The following is a 17534-nucleotide window of genomic DNA, read 5'->3' as shown; positions in this document are numbered from 1 at the left end:
CAATTATAAATAAAATTAAAGGACAATCTAGTGGGGAGGGAGGTAGTTCACAGGTAAAGTGCCAGATCCTGGGTTCAATACCCAGTACCTCCATTAAAAAGAAATAATAAATTTTTTTAAACCATTAGGGTTAAAAAAAAAAAAAGACAATCTAATAGGAAAAATAGGCAAGAAACCTGGGCAGATACATGACATAAGAGCTAATTGTCCATTATTCAAATGACTAATAAATTACCCATTATCCAAATGGCTCATAAACTTATTAAAAAATGTTCTCAATGCCATTAATCATCGGAAAAATGCAAATGAAAACCACAGAAAGATACCTCTACACTTCTTCTAAAACAGCTAAAGTTATAAAGCCTGAAAATGCCAAGTATTAGCAAGAATGTGGAAAAAGAACCCTCATTACAGCTGATGAGACTGCAAATTGTTACAACTACTTCAGAAATCAGGTTTGCGTTATGTACCTTACTTAAGTTACTCAAGTTGAAAGTATGTCTGTCTTATGAGCCAGCAAATACACTTCTGGGTGTGTATCTGGCAAAATATGTACACCTAAGCAAGAGACACAGACAAGAATATTCAGAGCAGCACTATTGCCAATAGCCCCAAACTAGAAACAATCTAAATGTTCAAAAATAGAATGAATAAATAAATTGTGGCATAGTCATCCAATAGATAACTTTACAGCCTTGCACTCCAGCTACAAATACATGGATAACTCTCATAGCGTGATGTTGAGTGAGAGAAGCCAGATATAACAGAACACACCCTGACTGATTTAGGGGCAAAGAGAAAAGGGTAGGAGACAGGCCTCTATAAGGATAGAACTGTTCTATTTCTTACTTGGGTGATGCTTACCAACGCTTTCACTTTGTGATAAGTCACTGAGCTGTAACATCTATCTTTGTGCATTTTTCTGCTGTGTATTTTACTTAACAATTACAAAGCTTTTAAAGACACATGAACCACTTATCAAAAAAAAAAAACTGAAAAGAGTTGGAGGAAGATTTGATGAAATAGGATTCCATAAGGATTTTAAATATTACTATTTGGATTTAAGCAGATGGCATAACATAAACATTGCTAGTGGCCCCAAATACCCACAGAGAAAGGCAGAGTAGGCTGAAAGTTTTGAAGGGAGGGAAAAGGTAGACTGAGTTGTCTCAGTGGTAGGGTGCATGCTTAGCACGTGTGAGGTCCTGGGTTCAATTCCCAGTACATCCATTAACAAAAATAAAATTAAAAAAATAATGAGACGTGTGAACCAATTTTGAAAAGTAAGCAGCAATTAAAAAAAAAAAAAGGGATGTCAGAATCTTCTCAGAACTGAATGTTTGTTCTCTCCCCAGAACTCTTATTTTCTCGGGCTTGCCCCCATCCCCGACCTTTTTCAGAGCACTTTATCCTGCCAGCTCTCTCCTCTAACTGCCACCTGTCCCCTAATCTTCAGGTTTACCTCTGGAATAGTCGCTTTAGTACATTCTGAGCCTGCCCTGACAGCGCTGAGTGTCCAGGAATGGGCCTCTGTTCCCATTCACAATGAACTTTACAATATGGAAATCACACCAAAACCACATTTTCATAAATTAATAAACATACATCTTAATATGCGTGTTGTTTTATAGCTCACCTCTCAACTGTATTTACTTCATTTTCTTATGTATAAGAGGCATAGAAGGAAGTCATTAAAAATACAGACTTCGGAATTACATTCACCAGGGTTCAGATCCCAGTCCTGTCACTTTTTAAGTGAACCACCTGTCTAACCCTGTTTCTTCCTTTTGTAACTTGGGGTTACAAAATTCTGGGAGTCTGACTGACTCCCAGAATTATTGTAGAGACTGAAGAAGGTGGTAAATGTAAAATTCTTAGTGTAGTGCCTGGCTCTGATCACTAACTTCCAGTGATGATGATGACAATGATGTAGCACCCCTGGAAACTATTTAGGAGTTAAATTGGAATAGGAAAAGTTTATATCGTCAGTTTGTGATATTAATGTTGGGGTTCGAGGAGGGAGGTACTGTTTTATGGCCTTTCTGATCAGAAAGCCCAGAAACCCATCTATCAGCTCCACAAAATTAAGATCCCTGTGTAATAAATCATTGTAAGAAAGGCTGTAATCTTTATGAGTAGAAGAAAACATTAGCTTGAACGTGTTGAGTCATTTCAAAAATCTTTGGAAGGATATATTAGGACTTACTTCAACTGGGAATGTTGAGACTGGGAGAGGCTCAGACTGCCTCTTCCTGAAGTTCACAATGGTGGGAAGAGGGTAGAATTTAAAGGTACAAAGGAAACGCCCTAAGGTGAGTCCCAGGTCACAGGTGAAAACAAAAGTCATGACGTGCTCTTTAATTTCATCCATGGGAAACATCAACTGAATGCCTAGCAATTTTTAAAGTCACACTTATCCTACAAAAGCCATAGGCATCCTGAGGACAGAATGGTTAGTTTGTTAACAGGAATGAAACCAGTGAAATTTTGACTTGCTGTCTGACAAGTGCACAGGGGATGCTGAGGAGGGAGGGAGGGAGGGGCATACGGAAGACTGTTGGTTCACAAACAAGGGGCACCCACTCATGAGAGGAAAGAACTCCAGGTCCCAGGTACCCTCCCCATTTCCGCTTCCCAGTGGGATGAAACAATGAACTGTTCCTGCTCAAGTTAAGAGTTAAGGGAAAGGGACAGGACTGGGTGTATGTCTGCCTTAGCCCTTTAGGGCCATGAACAATTCATACTGGAACAGAAATGCACATAAGTTTTATAAAGTTTGGATACAAAAAATTCTAGGCCTAAAATACTTTAGTGGCAAACATACATCATTTTTAACCCGTTAGACTTAAAATGATAATAATGGTGCTAAAATAATATAATTTATTTATTTGAAATATGATTGATTAACAATATTGTGTTAGTTTCAGTATACAGCCAAGTGATTCAGAGATTTTTTTAGATTATTTTCCTTTATAGGTTACTACAAAGTATTGAATATAGATCCCTGTGCTATACAGTAAATCCTTGTTGCATATCTATTTTATGTATAGTAGTTTGTATCCCATACTCCTAATTTATCCTTCTTGTCCTTTCCCCCTTCGGTAACCATAAGTTTGTTCTCTATATCTGTGTGTCTGTTTCTCTTTTGTATATAGATTCATTTGTATTATTTATTAGATTTCACATATAAGTAATATATAATATTTGTCTTTGTCTGACTTACATCACTTAGTATAATATTCTCTAGGTCCATCTGTGCTGCTGCCAATGGTGCTGTGATTTTATTTTTACTTTTTTATTGAAGTGTAATTAATTTTATTTATTTATTTTTATTTTAAATGTTAGTTTCAGGTGCACAGCAAAGTGATTCATTTATACATATACATACATATTTTTTTCTTTTCAGATTCTTTCTCATTATACGTTATTACAAGAAATTGAATGCAGTTCCCTGTGCTATACAGTAGGTCTTTGTTGTTTATTTATTTTATATACAGTAATGCATGTCTATTAAGCCCCAATCCCTAATTTTTCAAAGTAATATAATTGACAGTAAGAAAAACGGCAACTCAAGATAATGCTGATGATGTACTGATAAGTCCTTCCTAAAATATTCAGTCCTTCCTAAACTCTGAACAGAATCAGTAAGCACCCAGCCAGGAAAACAGAAAACACACTAGTTATTTTAACAGAAAGAACTTGCTGTGAGGAATTGGTTAAACAGACACTGGAGAACTAAGAAATTAAAAAAGGGATTCTGAGACTGAGACAGAGAAAGTAACTACAGGAAGCAACTACCAGCCGTTGCTGAAGGAACAAAGAGAAGACACAGGGGTTATATTCTGGAAGAACCCAGGAAAACTGGAACCTCTGAGAATGGGGCACAGGGAGACCATCGCGGGTATCTCTGGGAGAGGAGACAATGAGGCTGATTCTAGGAGTACAGGAAGACGCAGGAAACTAGAACTAGAACCCGCTGCTCCTGCCAAGGTGAAGAGACCCTACTGGACATTGCTCACTAGAACAGCAAATAGGAAGCAGCAAGTCCCTTTTCTCCTCGAGTTTTCGGCATTCCTCCAGCGCCCCCTACTGCTGGACTCTAAAGGACCCAGCTGACAAACAAGAAATAATGGTTTGCAGAGTCCTTCACAAAACCGAGTCCCAGCTAAATCGGATAACCTGACCTGGATTCATTCTCTGTGTCCAAGTCTTTCTGGGGAAAAGAAAGTAGCACGTTTAGGAGACTCTGAAAATCCTGCCCACCCTCCCACAAAAAAAGACTTCTTTTTTCCCAATTAATGAAGATTCTATTTTTTTCTTTCAAATAAAGTTATTTGATCTAACTTTGGAGTCATTTCTCTTTATCTGCCATTTGAAAACAGGTATTTGTAAGGGAAAGAGAGGGAACACATCTGAGGTAGACCGTTCATTTCTCTATTTTCAAGCTGTGCCTCACCGTTTCAACTCCTTCTCAAGGACCAGAACTGAAACTGGCTCTCAGATATTCCTTGATACTTTTCTTAATTTCAACCTCTGCCCTCCCATTACAAAGAGCATGGGACCTAGAATCAAGTCTTTGTGGAAATCCTCACGCCACTGCTCACAGGCTTGGGGGACTTCATTCGACTTTCTGAGCCTCCCTTTCTTCATCTATGTAATGGAACAATGCTTAATTGCAGGTGGTTAGGATTGAATGGAATCAGATACAATGGATGTCAGAGTACCTGACAATGTGTTGAGAAATAAATATCCATGTCATTTTTCTGGCACTGAACTCTGACATTTCAAACATTTACAGAAATGACCATCAGGCCTAAAGCCCAGAATCATTTTTCAATGTGCGCGTCTCTCTACGGGCGGAAGGTTTTCCCTGCAGGAGTGACCTCGTTGGTTGGAGCGGTGGGAAGTCTCATGGATTCTCAGAGCTGCGAGCCTGCGTGGCTGGGACTAGAAGTCGCGGGGCCCTCCCCTGGCCTGGCATCCAGCTGGGGCTGCTGCGGAACGCGGGTGGGGCGCGGCGGCGGCACCGCCTCCCCGGGCGCCCCGCCGACTGGAGCGCGGCGCGCAGCCGGAGCTGGGGCCCAGGGCGCCGAGGGGAGGCCGCGCTCCCAGGGCCCGGGGCCCGAGGGGCGTCTGACTTTGCCAGCCGCCCGCGAAGATGTGACCCAGTCCTGCTGCCCATGTGCGCCCCCCGATTTCCAGCGTGGGTAGCGGCCAGAGGAGCCCCAGCGCCCCGCCTTCCGACCCTGCCGCTGCAGCTGCTGCTGCTGCTGCTGCTGCTGCTGACGCCGCCGCCACTGCTGCTGCTGGTGGCCGCGCCGTCGGGACGGGCAGGTAGGAGGGTCGCGCCCGAGCCGCGCCGACAGCCCAGCGCCGCCTGGCTCGATCCCGCCCGCCTCCGGGTTCCGCTTTCCCGCACCAGGAGCGCGAAGCGCGGGGAGATAACTCGCCGCCGCCTCGCGCACGCCTGGTTCAGGGTCAAGTTCCCAGACTTCGCGTTTCACGCTTTTCCTTGCGGGGGTTGCGGAAGTGTGGGAACGGTCACTCCTTTGGTACCCACAGCTCGTGGCGTGCGGTCGCTGACCGTGACTTTGCGCACCGCGTTTGCACGTCGCGGGCTCCCGCCAGCGCAGCCGCGGCCACGCCGACCAACAGCCTTTCCAGAGGCGATGTCTGCGCTTTAAAAAACCAGACTCCCCGAAAGAGTGGGCTCAGAGGGAACTGGAGCTAGAAAGGAGCAGTGTTTGTAAAGTAAGATCCCTTTTCCCGGCACGTCCTTTTTCCCTTTGTACGTTTGACCACGTACAGATAGGTGCTCTTAGATTTTTCGAAAATAACAAAACTTTTTAACTGATCTATGGCTTAAAGTGCTGAAGTTTTTCTGGTTTTGTTTCTAAGTTTCAACCCTCTGCCAACTGGAATCCAGTAGACCAGAATGATTCATAATCTGACTTCCGTTTTCTTTCACTTCTGGTGTATGAGAAAAAGATTTTTTTTTTAAAGCAAGATAATCTGAGACCCTCCCTTGTTTAAACTAAAAACAACAAAACTTCGTAAAATACAGTGCTTCGGACCGACTTGGTCCAGGCTTCTGTGTTTTCAACCCAGAACTGAATGGCAGTGGATGCAGGAAGAAAGTTGTCCATGAAACGTCAGTGTCCTTAGTAGCCAAAGAACAAGTTATGAAAGTTCAATATAGTTACAAAGGTCTTTTAAAAAGTGTGCATATAGATCTTGGGGAGATTTTTGAACCATAGATATTATACACAAAAACGTGTCTCTTCTAAATCCTAAATTTACCAGAAATTGTAGTTCTTTTGTCTTGTGATAAATATTCCTAGGTAAACTGAAGGGGAAGCCACTACCCCTGACTTATGCAGATATTGATCCTCCACTAACAAATATTATGAATTTGCTTGCTTCTGTTTTTAATCAAAGAGAAATAAAGCTTGCTCCTTCATTGGGTTGGGAGGCTGACATTAAAAGGTTATAATATTCTTGACTTTAAAGCAAAATTGAGGAGGGGGAAAAAAAACCAGAAGAAACTCTTTTCTGACCCACAAGACCGCAATACTTTCTTAGCTCTTCTTACAGCTTCCCTGTCCTCTCCTAGGCCTCCAGGCATCCTCAGGGTTGCTAGGGCGGAAAAGGGCAGAAGGGATATGTGGTTACCTGGATACCATACCTGCTTCTTACTAGAGAGTGATTCTATCTTGATGGATCTGCACAGTATCTGCAGAGTAATGTCACCTTTCTAAGAGTTACATGACATTGCCACTCTCCGGTAGGTAAATTCTTTAATTTTTTGAACTTTTTTTTTTAGTACAGGAATCCAAAGTCACACAACTCTGTGTATGGATTGGGCTGTACAATATCAAACATCCAGAAAGGAAGAGAAAAAAATGAAAAACTTAATGTGGCATCAACATTTAGGAAAGTTCTTGGTATTTCATTTCAAGTAAACTCTTAAAGGCATTCAGGACATCTATGCCATTCCCTCAAGTCAGGAGAGACACACCCCTGCACCTTCTCTCTAAATTCTCCAGGGACAGAAGTTTCACCAGGAAGTCTCTCACCTAAGGCTTATCAGACTTGGCCCTGTTGGCCCATTCCCGTGTCTTATTCCTCAGTGAAGATAAAGAACTGTGGACATCATAATATAAACAAAATTTACAGCCAATAAGAGAGATGGGAGGCGATGACTTCCCAATGTCATGTAGCTCCTCTCCTTAGCCCTTCAAGAGGCTTCTACTGCTCATAGAATAGTTCTCTGTGGCCTACTCCTGCCTGTCCCTCCAGTCTTTCCTCACACCACTTAATTCCTCCATACTGGCTTTTTTCCAGTTCCTAGAGCAAGCCAAATTGTTCTGCATCTCAAGACTTTTATACGTGCAGTTCTTTGTGCTAGAATGTACCTACCCACTCCATATCGGACTAACTCCTGTTCAAGCTTGGCGTCTCACCTCCCTCAAGGAAAGCGTCCCAAAATCCCCAAAGAGGGAAAAAAATAGAGTTTATTACGTTTATAAACAAATGAGACTAACTTTAGCTTTGGAGCTTTCGAATGCAGTCTAAATATTACATTTCTGCTTGTTAGAACTAATATATTAACACAGGGAGGGTATTTGTTGAAGTGTCTCTTCTTTGAGAGTCTCATGCTCTACCGACTGAGCTAGCCGGGCGCCGAAGTGTCTCTTCTTTTATATAAACACAACAGCGTTGGGTATTTTATTTCACTGAGAAATTACTGCAGGACATACTTCACACACACACACACAAACGATTCCAGTGAACGAATTAAATTTTCTCCCTTATTTTCTTCTTTTTTGTTTTGTTTTGTTTTTGTTAGTTAACTAGCATTTTTATTTCATTTTTAAATTTTTTTCTTATATGTAGAAATAAAATTGATTTTTGTATACTGCCCTTCTAGGCAGAAACCATGCTAAATTTGTGTATTCTTTTTTTTCTTCTTTTTAACTTTTAATTTTGAATGAATTTGAGACTTACAGAAAAGCAGTAGGAATCGTAGAGTTCTCATAAACCCCTTACCCAGTTTCTCTTAATTTTAACATCTTACATAACCATTGTGCAATATTCAGAAGCGGGAAATTAACATTGGTATAATACTGACTATAGACCTTGCTCCATTTCACTACTTTTTCCACTAACGTCCTTTTTCTGTTCCAGGATCAATCCAGGATCCCCATTACATTTAGCTGCTGTGTCACCATCCTCACCTCCAATCGGTGATGTTTCCTCAGCCTTTCTTTGTTTTCATGTCTTTGACACTTCCTAAGAGTTCTGGTCACTTCCTCCTTAGACTGCCTCTCTGTGTGGGTTCATTTGATGTCTCCTCATGATTGGAATGAGATTATTCCTTTGGGGCAGGAATACCACACAGATTATGTTGTCCTTCCCAATCGATTTGCCTCATATCAAAAGATTTATGACATCAGTATGTCTTCTTCCTAGAGGTGTTAACTTTGACAACTTGATTAAGGTGGTGTCTACATGATTTCTTACTGTATAATTATTATTTTTCACTTTCTGATTAATAACCATCTTGTGGGGAGATACTCTGAAAGCGTGATGATATCCTGTTTCTCCTCAAATTTACATCCACTAATTTTAGTATCCATCAGTGGATACTGACTGTAACAGCTATTAAACCTAATGGTGATTTTTTTTTTAATTTCATTCTTCCCTTCTCCATCTGTTAATTGGAATTCTATTGCAAGGAAGTGCTGTCCCTTCTCCCCTAGTCATTTATTTATTCCATTGTTTAAATATATCAATATGGACTCACAAATATTTACTTTATTCTTTTAGTTATAATCTAAACTATCGTTATTCATTTTGTTGCTCAAATTGTTCCATCTTCTGCCATTAAAATCTCTTTTGGTTTGGCTCCTGTGTCCTTTCAACAAACCCCATTCTTTCTGAGCACATGACTTTGTAGCACCACAAAATGTTCCAGGTTCATCTTGTATCTTCCCTTCCACGTGGTTGGAGTCAACCATTTCCCCAAGGAACTCTAGCTCCTCCTACTGGAAAACAAGATTAGAAACCAAGACCCATGTTGCCAGGCATGATCACTGCCACAGGAATGAATGTTGTTTTTTGGCTCTCTCAGCAGCCAGAGCCAGGAGTCATAAATATATATACTAAGCCGGTCATCCACGCACATCTGTATTTCTGTATCTACATCTGTGTGTCTGTACATACAAAAGACGATGTGCTTACACTGATACCTCTGATTCCAGCCCAACATCACAGAGGTCATTCTCTCCTTCCTTTATTTGTAGCTTCTTTCTCCAACAGTGAGAAACTCATATCGTTTTCTGTAATAGATTTACTTATTTGTTAATTTCTAGTAAAGTAGTTTCAAAACTATTTATCCGTGCTCCTGTAAGAAGCACATTTACTAACTAGATTATAGCACTTACATACAGCTCTTTGGTATTTAGCTTTGTGATACCCAGTCAAGATATGGGTTTTGTTTACTTGTTTGTTTTTTACTATTATTTCAAATTAATTTCACTTTTATTTTATTTTTTACTGAAATATAGTTGATTTACAGTGTTGTGTTAGTCTCTGGTATATAGCATGGTGATTCAGTTATACATATATATTCTTTTTCATATTCTTTTTTACTATATGTTATTACAAGATATTGAATATAGCTCCCTGCACTACACAGTAGGACCTTGTTGTTTACTTATTTTATATATAGTAGTGTGTTATCTGCTAATCCAAACTCCTAATTTATCCCTCCCTACTTCTTTCCCCTTTGGTGACCATACATTTGTTTTCTTTGCCTGTGAGTCCTTCTGTTTTGTAAATAATTTTATTTGTATAATTTTTTAAATTCCACATGTAATTGATATCATATGTATTTGTCTTTCTCTGTCTCACTTACTTTACTTAGTGTGGTAATCTCTAGGTCCATCCATGTTGCTACAAAATAACATTATTTTATTCATCTTATGGCTGAGTAGTGTTCCATTGTCTATATATATATATATATATATATATATATATATATATATATACCACATCTTCTTTATCCATTCATCTGTTGATGGACATTAGGTTGCTTCCATGTCTTGGCTATTGTAAATAGTGCTGCTGTGAAAACATTGGGGTGCATGTGTCTTTCAAATTAGAGTTTTCTTCGGATATATGCCCAGGAGTGGGATTGCTGGATCATGTGATAACTCTACTTTTAGGATTTTTTTGAAGGAATCTCCATCCACTCAAGATATTGTTGACCAAAGTTACTTAGATTAGACCACTTTTCTGTCACCACCTTTACTGTGCTTATGTTACCCATTTGTAACAAGGTTAGGTTCATTTGTTACTATTTGTATTTCAGTTGGGTTCCCCATATGCTAGTTGGTTTTAGCTGTTGATTTGGAGGTGTTTGAAGGGTGTGTGAGACATTACTGTGGTTTAAGAATCAGAGCTATACAAAACAATACACACAGAGAGGGGTTGCCCTGTCCTTGTCCTACGACCTAGTCCCTAGTCCACACCACCCCCCTAGGTAACCAGTCTCCTTAGTTTCTGGTTTATCCTTCCTATATTTCTCTTTCACCAATGAGCAGATAAACATGTATTTTCTCCTATCCCCCTTCTTTCTTACACGAAACATAGCATGCAAGAGATTCTCTTTTGCACTTGCTTTTATTCACTTAACAGAATAGTTCTTTTCTGCTTTACAAATCAGCAGTCCTCAAAGGTAGGTCCTGATCATTCCAGCCAAATTCATTTCCAGGCTAAATCATTTCCAAATTTTACTGCAACCTAGCATGGTTTTAAACACCTGTTTTAAATACATTGTATGTAGAACCAGGTCTACCTCTGGGTTCTCTACAGCAGCTAAGGTAGGATTTGTCTGCTCAAATGTTCTTTTCATCAAACAGTCTTGTCTCCTTTTCCAGCTTTTCTCCCATTGTCTTTGGAGCAGACAGGAAGTGATTTCTTGTACATCTGCAAGGCCTCCTCATTTATCACCTTGAAGCCCGTCCCCAGCGTGTCCGGAGAGCATCATGTATCTGAGATCCAAGTATGTGGCTCTAGGTATCACCAGCCTCACTCTTTAGAATGTGTGCTTCTCCTGCCCGTAACTATTTATTCAGCTTCCAATAGAACAGATTCGGGAAAAGCAGTAGTTGCTCCGTAGAGAGCAGCTGAGGAGATTAGCTGCCTGGAGGAGGTGGTGTGGTATAGCAACAAGGCAGCAGGAATGAGGAGGGAGCCACAGTTCTCTGAATGCACCTTTCTGTACAGCGCAATTAAGGAGACTTCTGGAAAAGCAGTTTTATTGATTACAAATATTATCTATTCAAAATTAGTCTTGTTTGTTGAGTGTGGTGGTCACTGCACTAAATGTTGAGCCGCCAAAATGGCTTCCCCGCAGCGCCTTCAATCATTCTATGCTCGGCCTAATCACCTCTACCCCCAGGCACAGAGAACGGGCATACCTTATCCTATGCAGATTTTTCAGCAAGTTTTCCTTATACTTCTTGATTCTCAACATGGGTGCTTTCATCCGAAGTTCCATCCCATAGAGTCGCATTCATATTTTTGTGCTTTGAGATACCTCGGCAACTGCATCCTCCTCAGTAAAGCATTTGTTTATATTACTTCCTCCAGTTAAATTTCCTCCTTTTCAACTTCTGCAGGTATTTTTTTTCTCCTACATCAGTCCCCTCATTTTACTGTCAGGTGATTCAGCAGCCCTTAAAGCATTCACTTTTCTCTTCAGTAAACATTGTGTTCATTTTTGAGGAAAGATACAAGCAAGCAACAGAAGCTCACTGGATTGCTTTCCTAAGGCAGTCACAACAAAGTACCACAAACTGGGTGGCTTAAAATAACATAAATTTGTTACCTCACAGTTCTGGATGCTAGAAGTCAGAAACCAAGATGTTGGCAGGGTTGGTTCCCTCTGAGGGCTGTAAGGCAGCATCCGTCCCATGCCCCTCTCCCAGCATCCGGTGGTTGCTGGCAGTCTTTGGCCTCCCTTGGCTTGCTGATCATCATCCCTGTCATCTGCCTTCGCAGTGTTCTCTGTCTCTTCACATAATCTTCCCTCTGTGCATGTCTCTCTTTGGGTCCAAATTTTCTGTTTTCATAAGTCATATTGGATTGAGGCCCACCCTAATGACCTCTTTTTAACTTGATTATCTCTCTGAAGGCTGTCTACCTAATTAAGGTTACTTTACGAGGCACTGAAGGTTAGGATTTCAACATATTTCTTTGGAGGAGACACAATGGAATTTGTAACACCTCCCATACCCTCAGAGTGAGCAGGACCCATGGGCTTGGCTTCTAAAGTGGAGAAAAGCTCCCTTTCCAACCCCAGGTAGGAGTTCTCCTCCTCAACACGTTTATTATTATCTGTGTCCACTGCCAAAGGGAAACTTGCAGAAGCCTTGTGCCTAGAAGGCTCTCCTGAGAATGTAGTGGGGTCAGTGATGAATCTTCTCTGGAACTTTCCATAATATGACCATAAGAGAGAGCTGCCATTTTGCAGCATATACAAATAGCAAATCGTTATGTTGTAGCGTACACCTGAAACTAACATAACGTTATATGTCAGTTATCCATCATTTTTTTTAAAAAGGAGAGAAACATCAATGGATGTGTAATAAAGATGGTGGAGTTTAAATTTCTTCAGTAGAGGAGTTCACCATCCTCAGACCTCTCCTTCCTGCCTCTGCTTCTCTAAGGGGCACTTTCACTGCAAAATCATCAACTCTTGCTCCAGCAGGGACCATTTTCATGCTTAAGGCTAACCATCCATATGAGTCCAAGTCAGCCCTCCTCCTCCATTTTAGATTAAAATCTATAATGTTGTAAAAGGTCCACTGAATACTCTACCTTGTTGTTTTTAAAACTGGCTAATAGTTTTTAAGTGCAAAATAGAATATCACACCAGCTCAGGAGCACATAACTGAGAGGAACAAGGCACCTGAGGTGACCAGAAAAATGAGAAAGAATTATCTTCATACCCCACACATTCATTTTGAGTTTTCAAAAGTTAAAATATAACTTAGTGAGATGTGATTTTTAAATAATCCTCTTTTGAGCACCTTTCTTTTATTCATTCATTCACTCATTTATTCAGTGTCATTCATCCATACATATCAGGAGTTCTTAGGCATTGAAGTAAACAAGAAAACAAGCTTTCTTTGTGGAGCTTTTAATCTCGGGTGATTACGTTAAAGTGTAAGTGCCTGACTTGAGGAAACCAAGCTTCTTCAGAAGCACCGAACAAGCCAGCGGATCTAATGTAGGAGTCAGGCAGGACTTCCTAGAAAAAGGATCCTTTAAACTGACTTATGAGAGTTGCAGGTATATATATTATATTGTATTATATTAGTTATATTATCACATTCACCCTACCTGAGGAGAAGAGATGTATTAGAAAAACAAAATGAGCTGTTCAAGTAGATGTCTTACCGTGAATAAATACCTCAAATGCTTTTAGGAGAAAAACATATAAATTCAATAAATAGTCATAGCTAAGATGCCATCCATATTATGTAAAATAATTATAGTTCAATATAAATTCAGATATTTTTCATTTAAAATACTAGCAAGAAAATAAAGCTAAATCCTGCTCTAAGCATATTCTATCTATAAATTACCAAGTAGTTGATATTCTTTTTTTACATCTACATTCCTTCTTTATAAAACTACAAATCAACAAACAAAACCCAACAACAAATAGCAAAATCCTATGAAAAGGATGATTTTTCTGAGGGTGGTATTATTAAACAGGTGACAGTAAGGAGCTTTGTAGCTGAAGAACAGCCTGACCTTGAGGCCACTGACTGACTCAACAAGTCGCTGTGGTCTGAACCCAACCACAATTCTCAAAAGGCACAAATATTACAGCTGTGGTTTTCTAACAGGGCTGGTGTCCTAGGTGTTCTTTCCCATTTCTTGAATCAACACAGTCCTTTGAAGGCTCTGTTAGTTTCAATGAGCAAGGGCAAAAGGAATGTCTTCATTGATCCATTCTCTGAGTTGATCCTGGAGAAGTTCCAATGTTGTCAGTGCAACACACTGCCTTTAACTCTTCATGGATGGCTTCTTCAATGTTGCTCTGCTTTTATCCTGACCAGTGTTTCATTTGTTTGTTTGTTTGTTTGGGTTTTTTTTAACATCTCTGTGGCAGGATAACCACCTCAAAGAGCTGGGAGACCTGTGCTCTTCAGGGAGAACTGTGCAGTACATGGGACCCCTGTTCATTTTACTTCATTTAGTTACATAGCTTAATCAAGTCATAATTCAACCCCAAAGAGATCTGATCTGAGTCCTGGTCACCATTAAAAACATCAAAGCATTGTCTTGTCACTAGAGATGAGAGTTAGTCCTTTGAAAAATATTGCACCTTTCTGACAATGTTTTTGATGGCTGCTGTACACTTCTATCTTTATCTTGTTTGATTGCAAACTCTGAGGTCGCAATTGAGATTACACTTTCAACCTCATTTGCCTCAAAATCCCAATCAATAATGAACAGAAGTAAATACTATTAATTACCTCCAAGTCTCTGCTCAATAATTACTTCCCAATCTCCATTGAATAATTATTTTTAAGACTCTCTTACTTTTTCTCTTAATTTTTTCTCACATTTTTAATATTGTTAATTTTCTCTCTGAAATTTTCAAGTGATGGAGATGTTAATGGAAGAATTACATCACTTCTGTGAAGATAAAAACAAGTACTAGTTGTGAGAATGATGTGAAAAATAAAGATGATGATGTATGTTGCTATTTAATAAATATCTATTGATTGAACTTGGAGTTCCCAACAGCTGTTCTTCCCAATACTTTAGTGATTCCAAAGTCTTTGACTCTGTTTTGTTGTTGATGTTGTTGTTGTTTGTTTTTGTTTGTTGTTTTTATCTTTTCCCTTTTGAGACAAGTTATCCAGTAGTAGAAACTCCAACCTACGTTTGAATCTTTTTCACAGTCACTATGATATTCACTTTGGATAGACACTTTGACCAGAAATTGACACAACATTGTAAACTGGCTATAACTCAATAAAAAAAAAAAGACAGACATTTTGGAGATCACAAAATGTGGAGAAAATCATGTCTCCACTCTCAGAAAGCTAATTTCTAAAAGGGAAGGGAAGGGAAGACATTCATACAAGAAATGACATAAGGCAGCGGGACTGATTTTCTGACAGTGGAGCTGACATACCCAAATTAATAATGACATCTTCAAAATAGGCATTTTAGAGAAAAACCCCCCAATGTATTCCCTAAACTCTTTTTATCAGAGTTTCAGCTAGTTTCACACGTTGGTCAGAATAACCCATTAAGTGGCAAACTTTCGTCTTGAAGGTGGGGTTCAGTTTTCGAAAGCATTCAAAGCCACTTCCAAAAAACTTGGGTGATCAAGCTGGGAAATGCTATGCTGGGCAAAAACAAGTGTGACTCTTTGAAACAATGAGATGGAATTTTGTGCATGTTTATAAGCTACCTCTGAAGACAACTGTAGCTATAATGGCATGAGCTGAGCAGTACCAGGGAATAATTATAAACCCTCTTCAAGGAACTGCTTGGAGTGTGTACACTCTTTCTGATGCATAAACGCCAATGTTTTTATTTTAAGAAGTAGTCTCTATTTTAAAGTCCTACTTGATACCAAACACCAACAGCAATATTCAGAAACATGTTTAAGCACATAGATTACTTACTGAGGTGTGGCTACAAAGAAGTAACATGCTTTTTATGTGTGACTTATGTATCACTCACCCATATAAACATTCACTTCCCTGCCAGGAAAAGCACGTGTTGATGGATTGTGCCCCAGATTCGGAAAATACCTGCTTCACGAGAGCAGGGCCTTCTGTGTGTTTCTAGCCTCTGCTGCAGCCTAGTGCTATCAGTTTCTGTTTCTAGTAGGTGCCCCGTATCAGAGTTGAATAAATGATGTGACTGTGTATATTTCCAGCAGGAAAAACTTCAACAAAGGAGAAATACTCAGATTTTCCTCGTTGAATTTCTCATATCTCTCCTTAGAAGCAATCATCTGTAACATGCAACTTTACTGTGATCATTCTTCTTCCCACTACACTGCTCTTTGGACCATTTCCTAAAGGCAGTGAGTGAGTATCCTGGTAGAAAGAGCCTTGTTGTCATCAGAGCACTTGGGCTCAAGCATCTCCCAAGAATGGCTGGATAACCACAGGCAAGTTGATCAGCCTCTCTGAGCCTCTACCTTCTCAGCTGTGAAAGGAGACTGGTAACTAGGGCGGACAGTACTGAGCTAACCATCACTGAGCTCGTTCTCTGTGCCAGGCACTACTCTAGGAACTCGAGATAAAGAATCTTACTGAATCATCCCAACAAGCCTCTGAAGCAGATCGTATTATTGTTTCACTTTCCAAATGAGGGAATTGAGTACAGAGGTTGAATAACTCACTTCAGGGCACACAGCTGGTAGGCAGTAGAACAAGGAATAGGTCCCCAGTGTGGCTCTGGAATTCTTGTTCTTACAACTTCTCTCTGACCTACTCACATAAACCATTATTTTTTTAAACTGTAATAATACATTTTATTTAACTCAATACAGTATACCCCCTACAACCGGAAGTCAGCCGTCTGCGAACTGGAAGGGAGCTCTCACCAGAATGCGATCATGTTGGCACCATGATTTTGGACTTCTGGCCTCCAGAACTGTGAGAAATAAATTTGTGTTGCTTATTTTAAAAATACAGTATATACCAAATATTATTTCCATCTGTAATTAATATTAAAATATTAATGAGATCTTTTACATTTCTTGAAATATGAAGTCTTGAAAATCCGGCGTGGATTTCACAGAGCACATCTCAACTTGGACTGGCTACATTTAGAGTGTTCGGTAGCCTCAGTGAGGCTCATGGCTACTATGTTACACTGTGCAGCTGAGGTCATTGGATCCTCATAACACTGCCCATCAGTCAAATTTAGGGACTTCAGAGTCACCTTTATTTCCTTTTCTATTTTTCTCCCCTTTTCTATTCCGTGGTGACAGACTTGTACTTCCTAGAATCTGTCAGGATTTACAGCTGAATTGGCACATTTTCTTCCTTTATTTTCAAACATCCAAAAAGAATAGTCTGAATTATCCTTAATTTCTGAATTAATTTATTCTCTGAGTTCACTAAAATCAGACTTCTATGTTCAGTACTTTACAGAAATTCCTTGAAAAACCCTCTCAGTGCTAAATACAATGGCTTCCAGATATCAGAGCAAACTCAGGCACTTGTAGATACTTCCTCCTTGAAACTTCCTTGTCCCCTGTCATATAAGCAATTAGTAGAAGCCAGTGAGATAGGGCAGGTGGCAGTGCCCTGTATAATGTACAGTATTATTACAGAGAAAACAGAGACCGAGCACATGTGCAACAGCAAGCGGGCAAAGAAATAATAAAGAAAGAATAGTGGGATTGGTAGAGGAAGATAATCAAGTTCAAAGGAACTAATGTTAACACCATATGCTCCCCCTTTATAGAAGACAAG

General features: G+C 39.9%; 1 protein-coding gene across 2 annotated transcripts in view; it reads left to right on the top strand.

The window, feature by feature from the left end:
* Positions 1-4994: 4994 nt before the first annotated feature.
* Positions 4995-17534, top strand: part of IL20RA (interleukin 20 receptor subunit alpha) — a 33812-nt gene continuing 21272 nt past the window's right edge. For both annotated transcript variants that reach the window (XM_006200087.4, XM_031680021.2), the window contains exon 1: positions 4995-5334. In XM_006200087.4, the coding sequence (XP_006200149.3) occupies positions 5181-5334 (154 nt within the window). In that variant the 5' untranslated portion in view covers positions 4995-5180. The remainder of the gene's footprint in view (positions 5335-17534) is intronic.

Source organism: Vicugna pacos, chromosome 8 (genome assembly GCF_048564905.1).
Source record: "Vicugna pacos chromosome 8, VicPac4, whole genome shotgun sequence".
Lineage (NCBI taxonomy): Eukaryota > Metazoa > Chordata > Mammalia > Artiodactyla > Camelidae > Vicugna > Vicugna pacos.
Note: the sequence above shows the minus strand (reverse complement) of the source record. Positions and strands in the feature narration are given on the sequence as shown.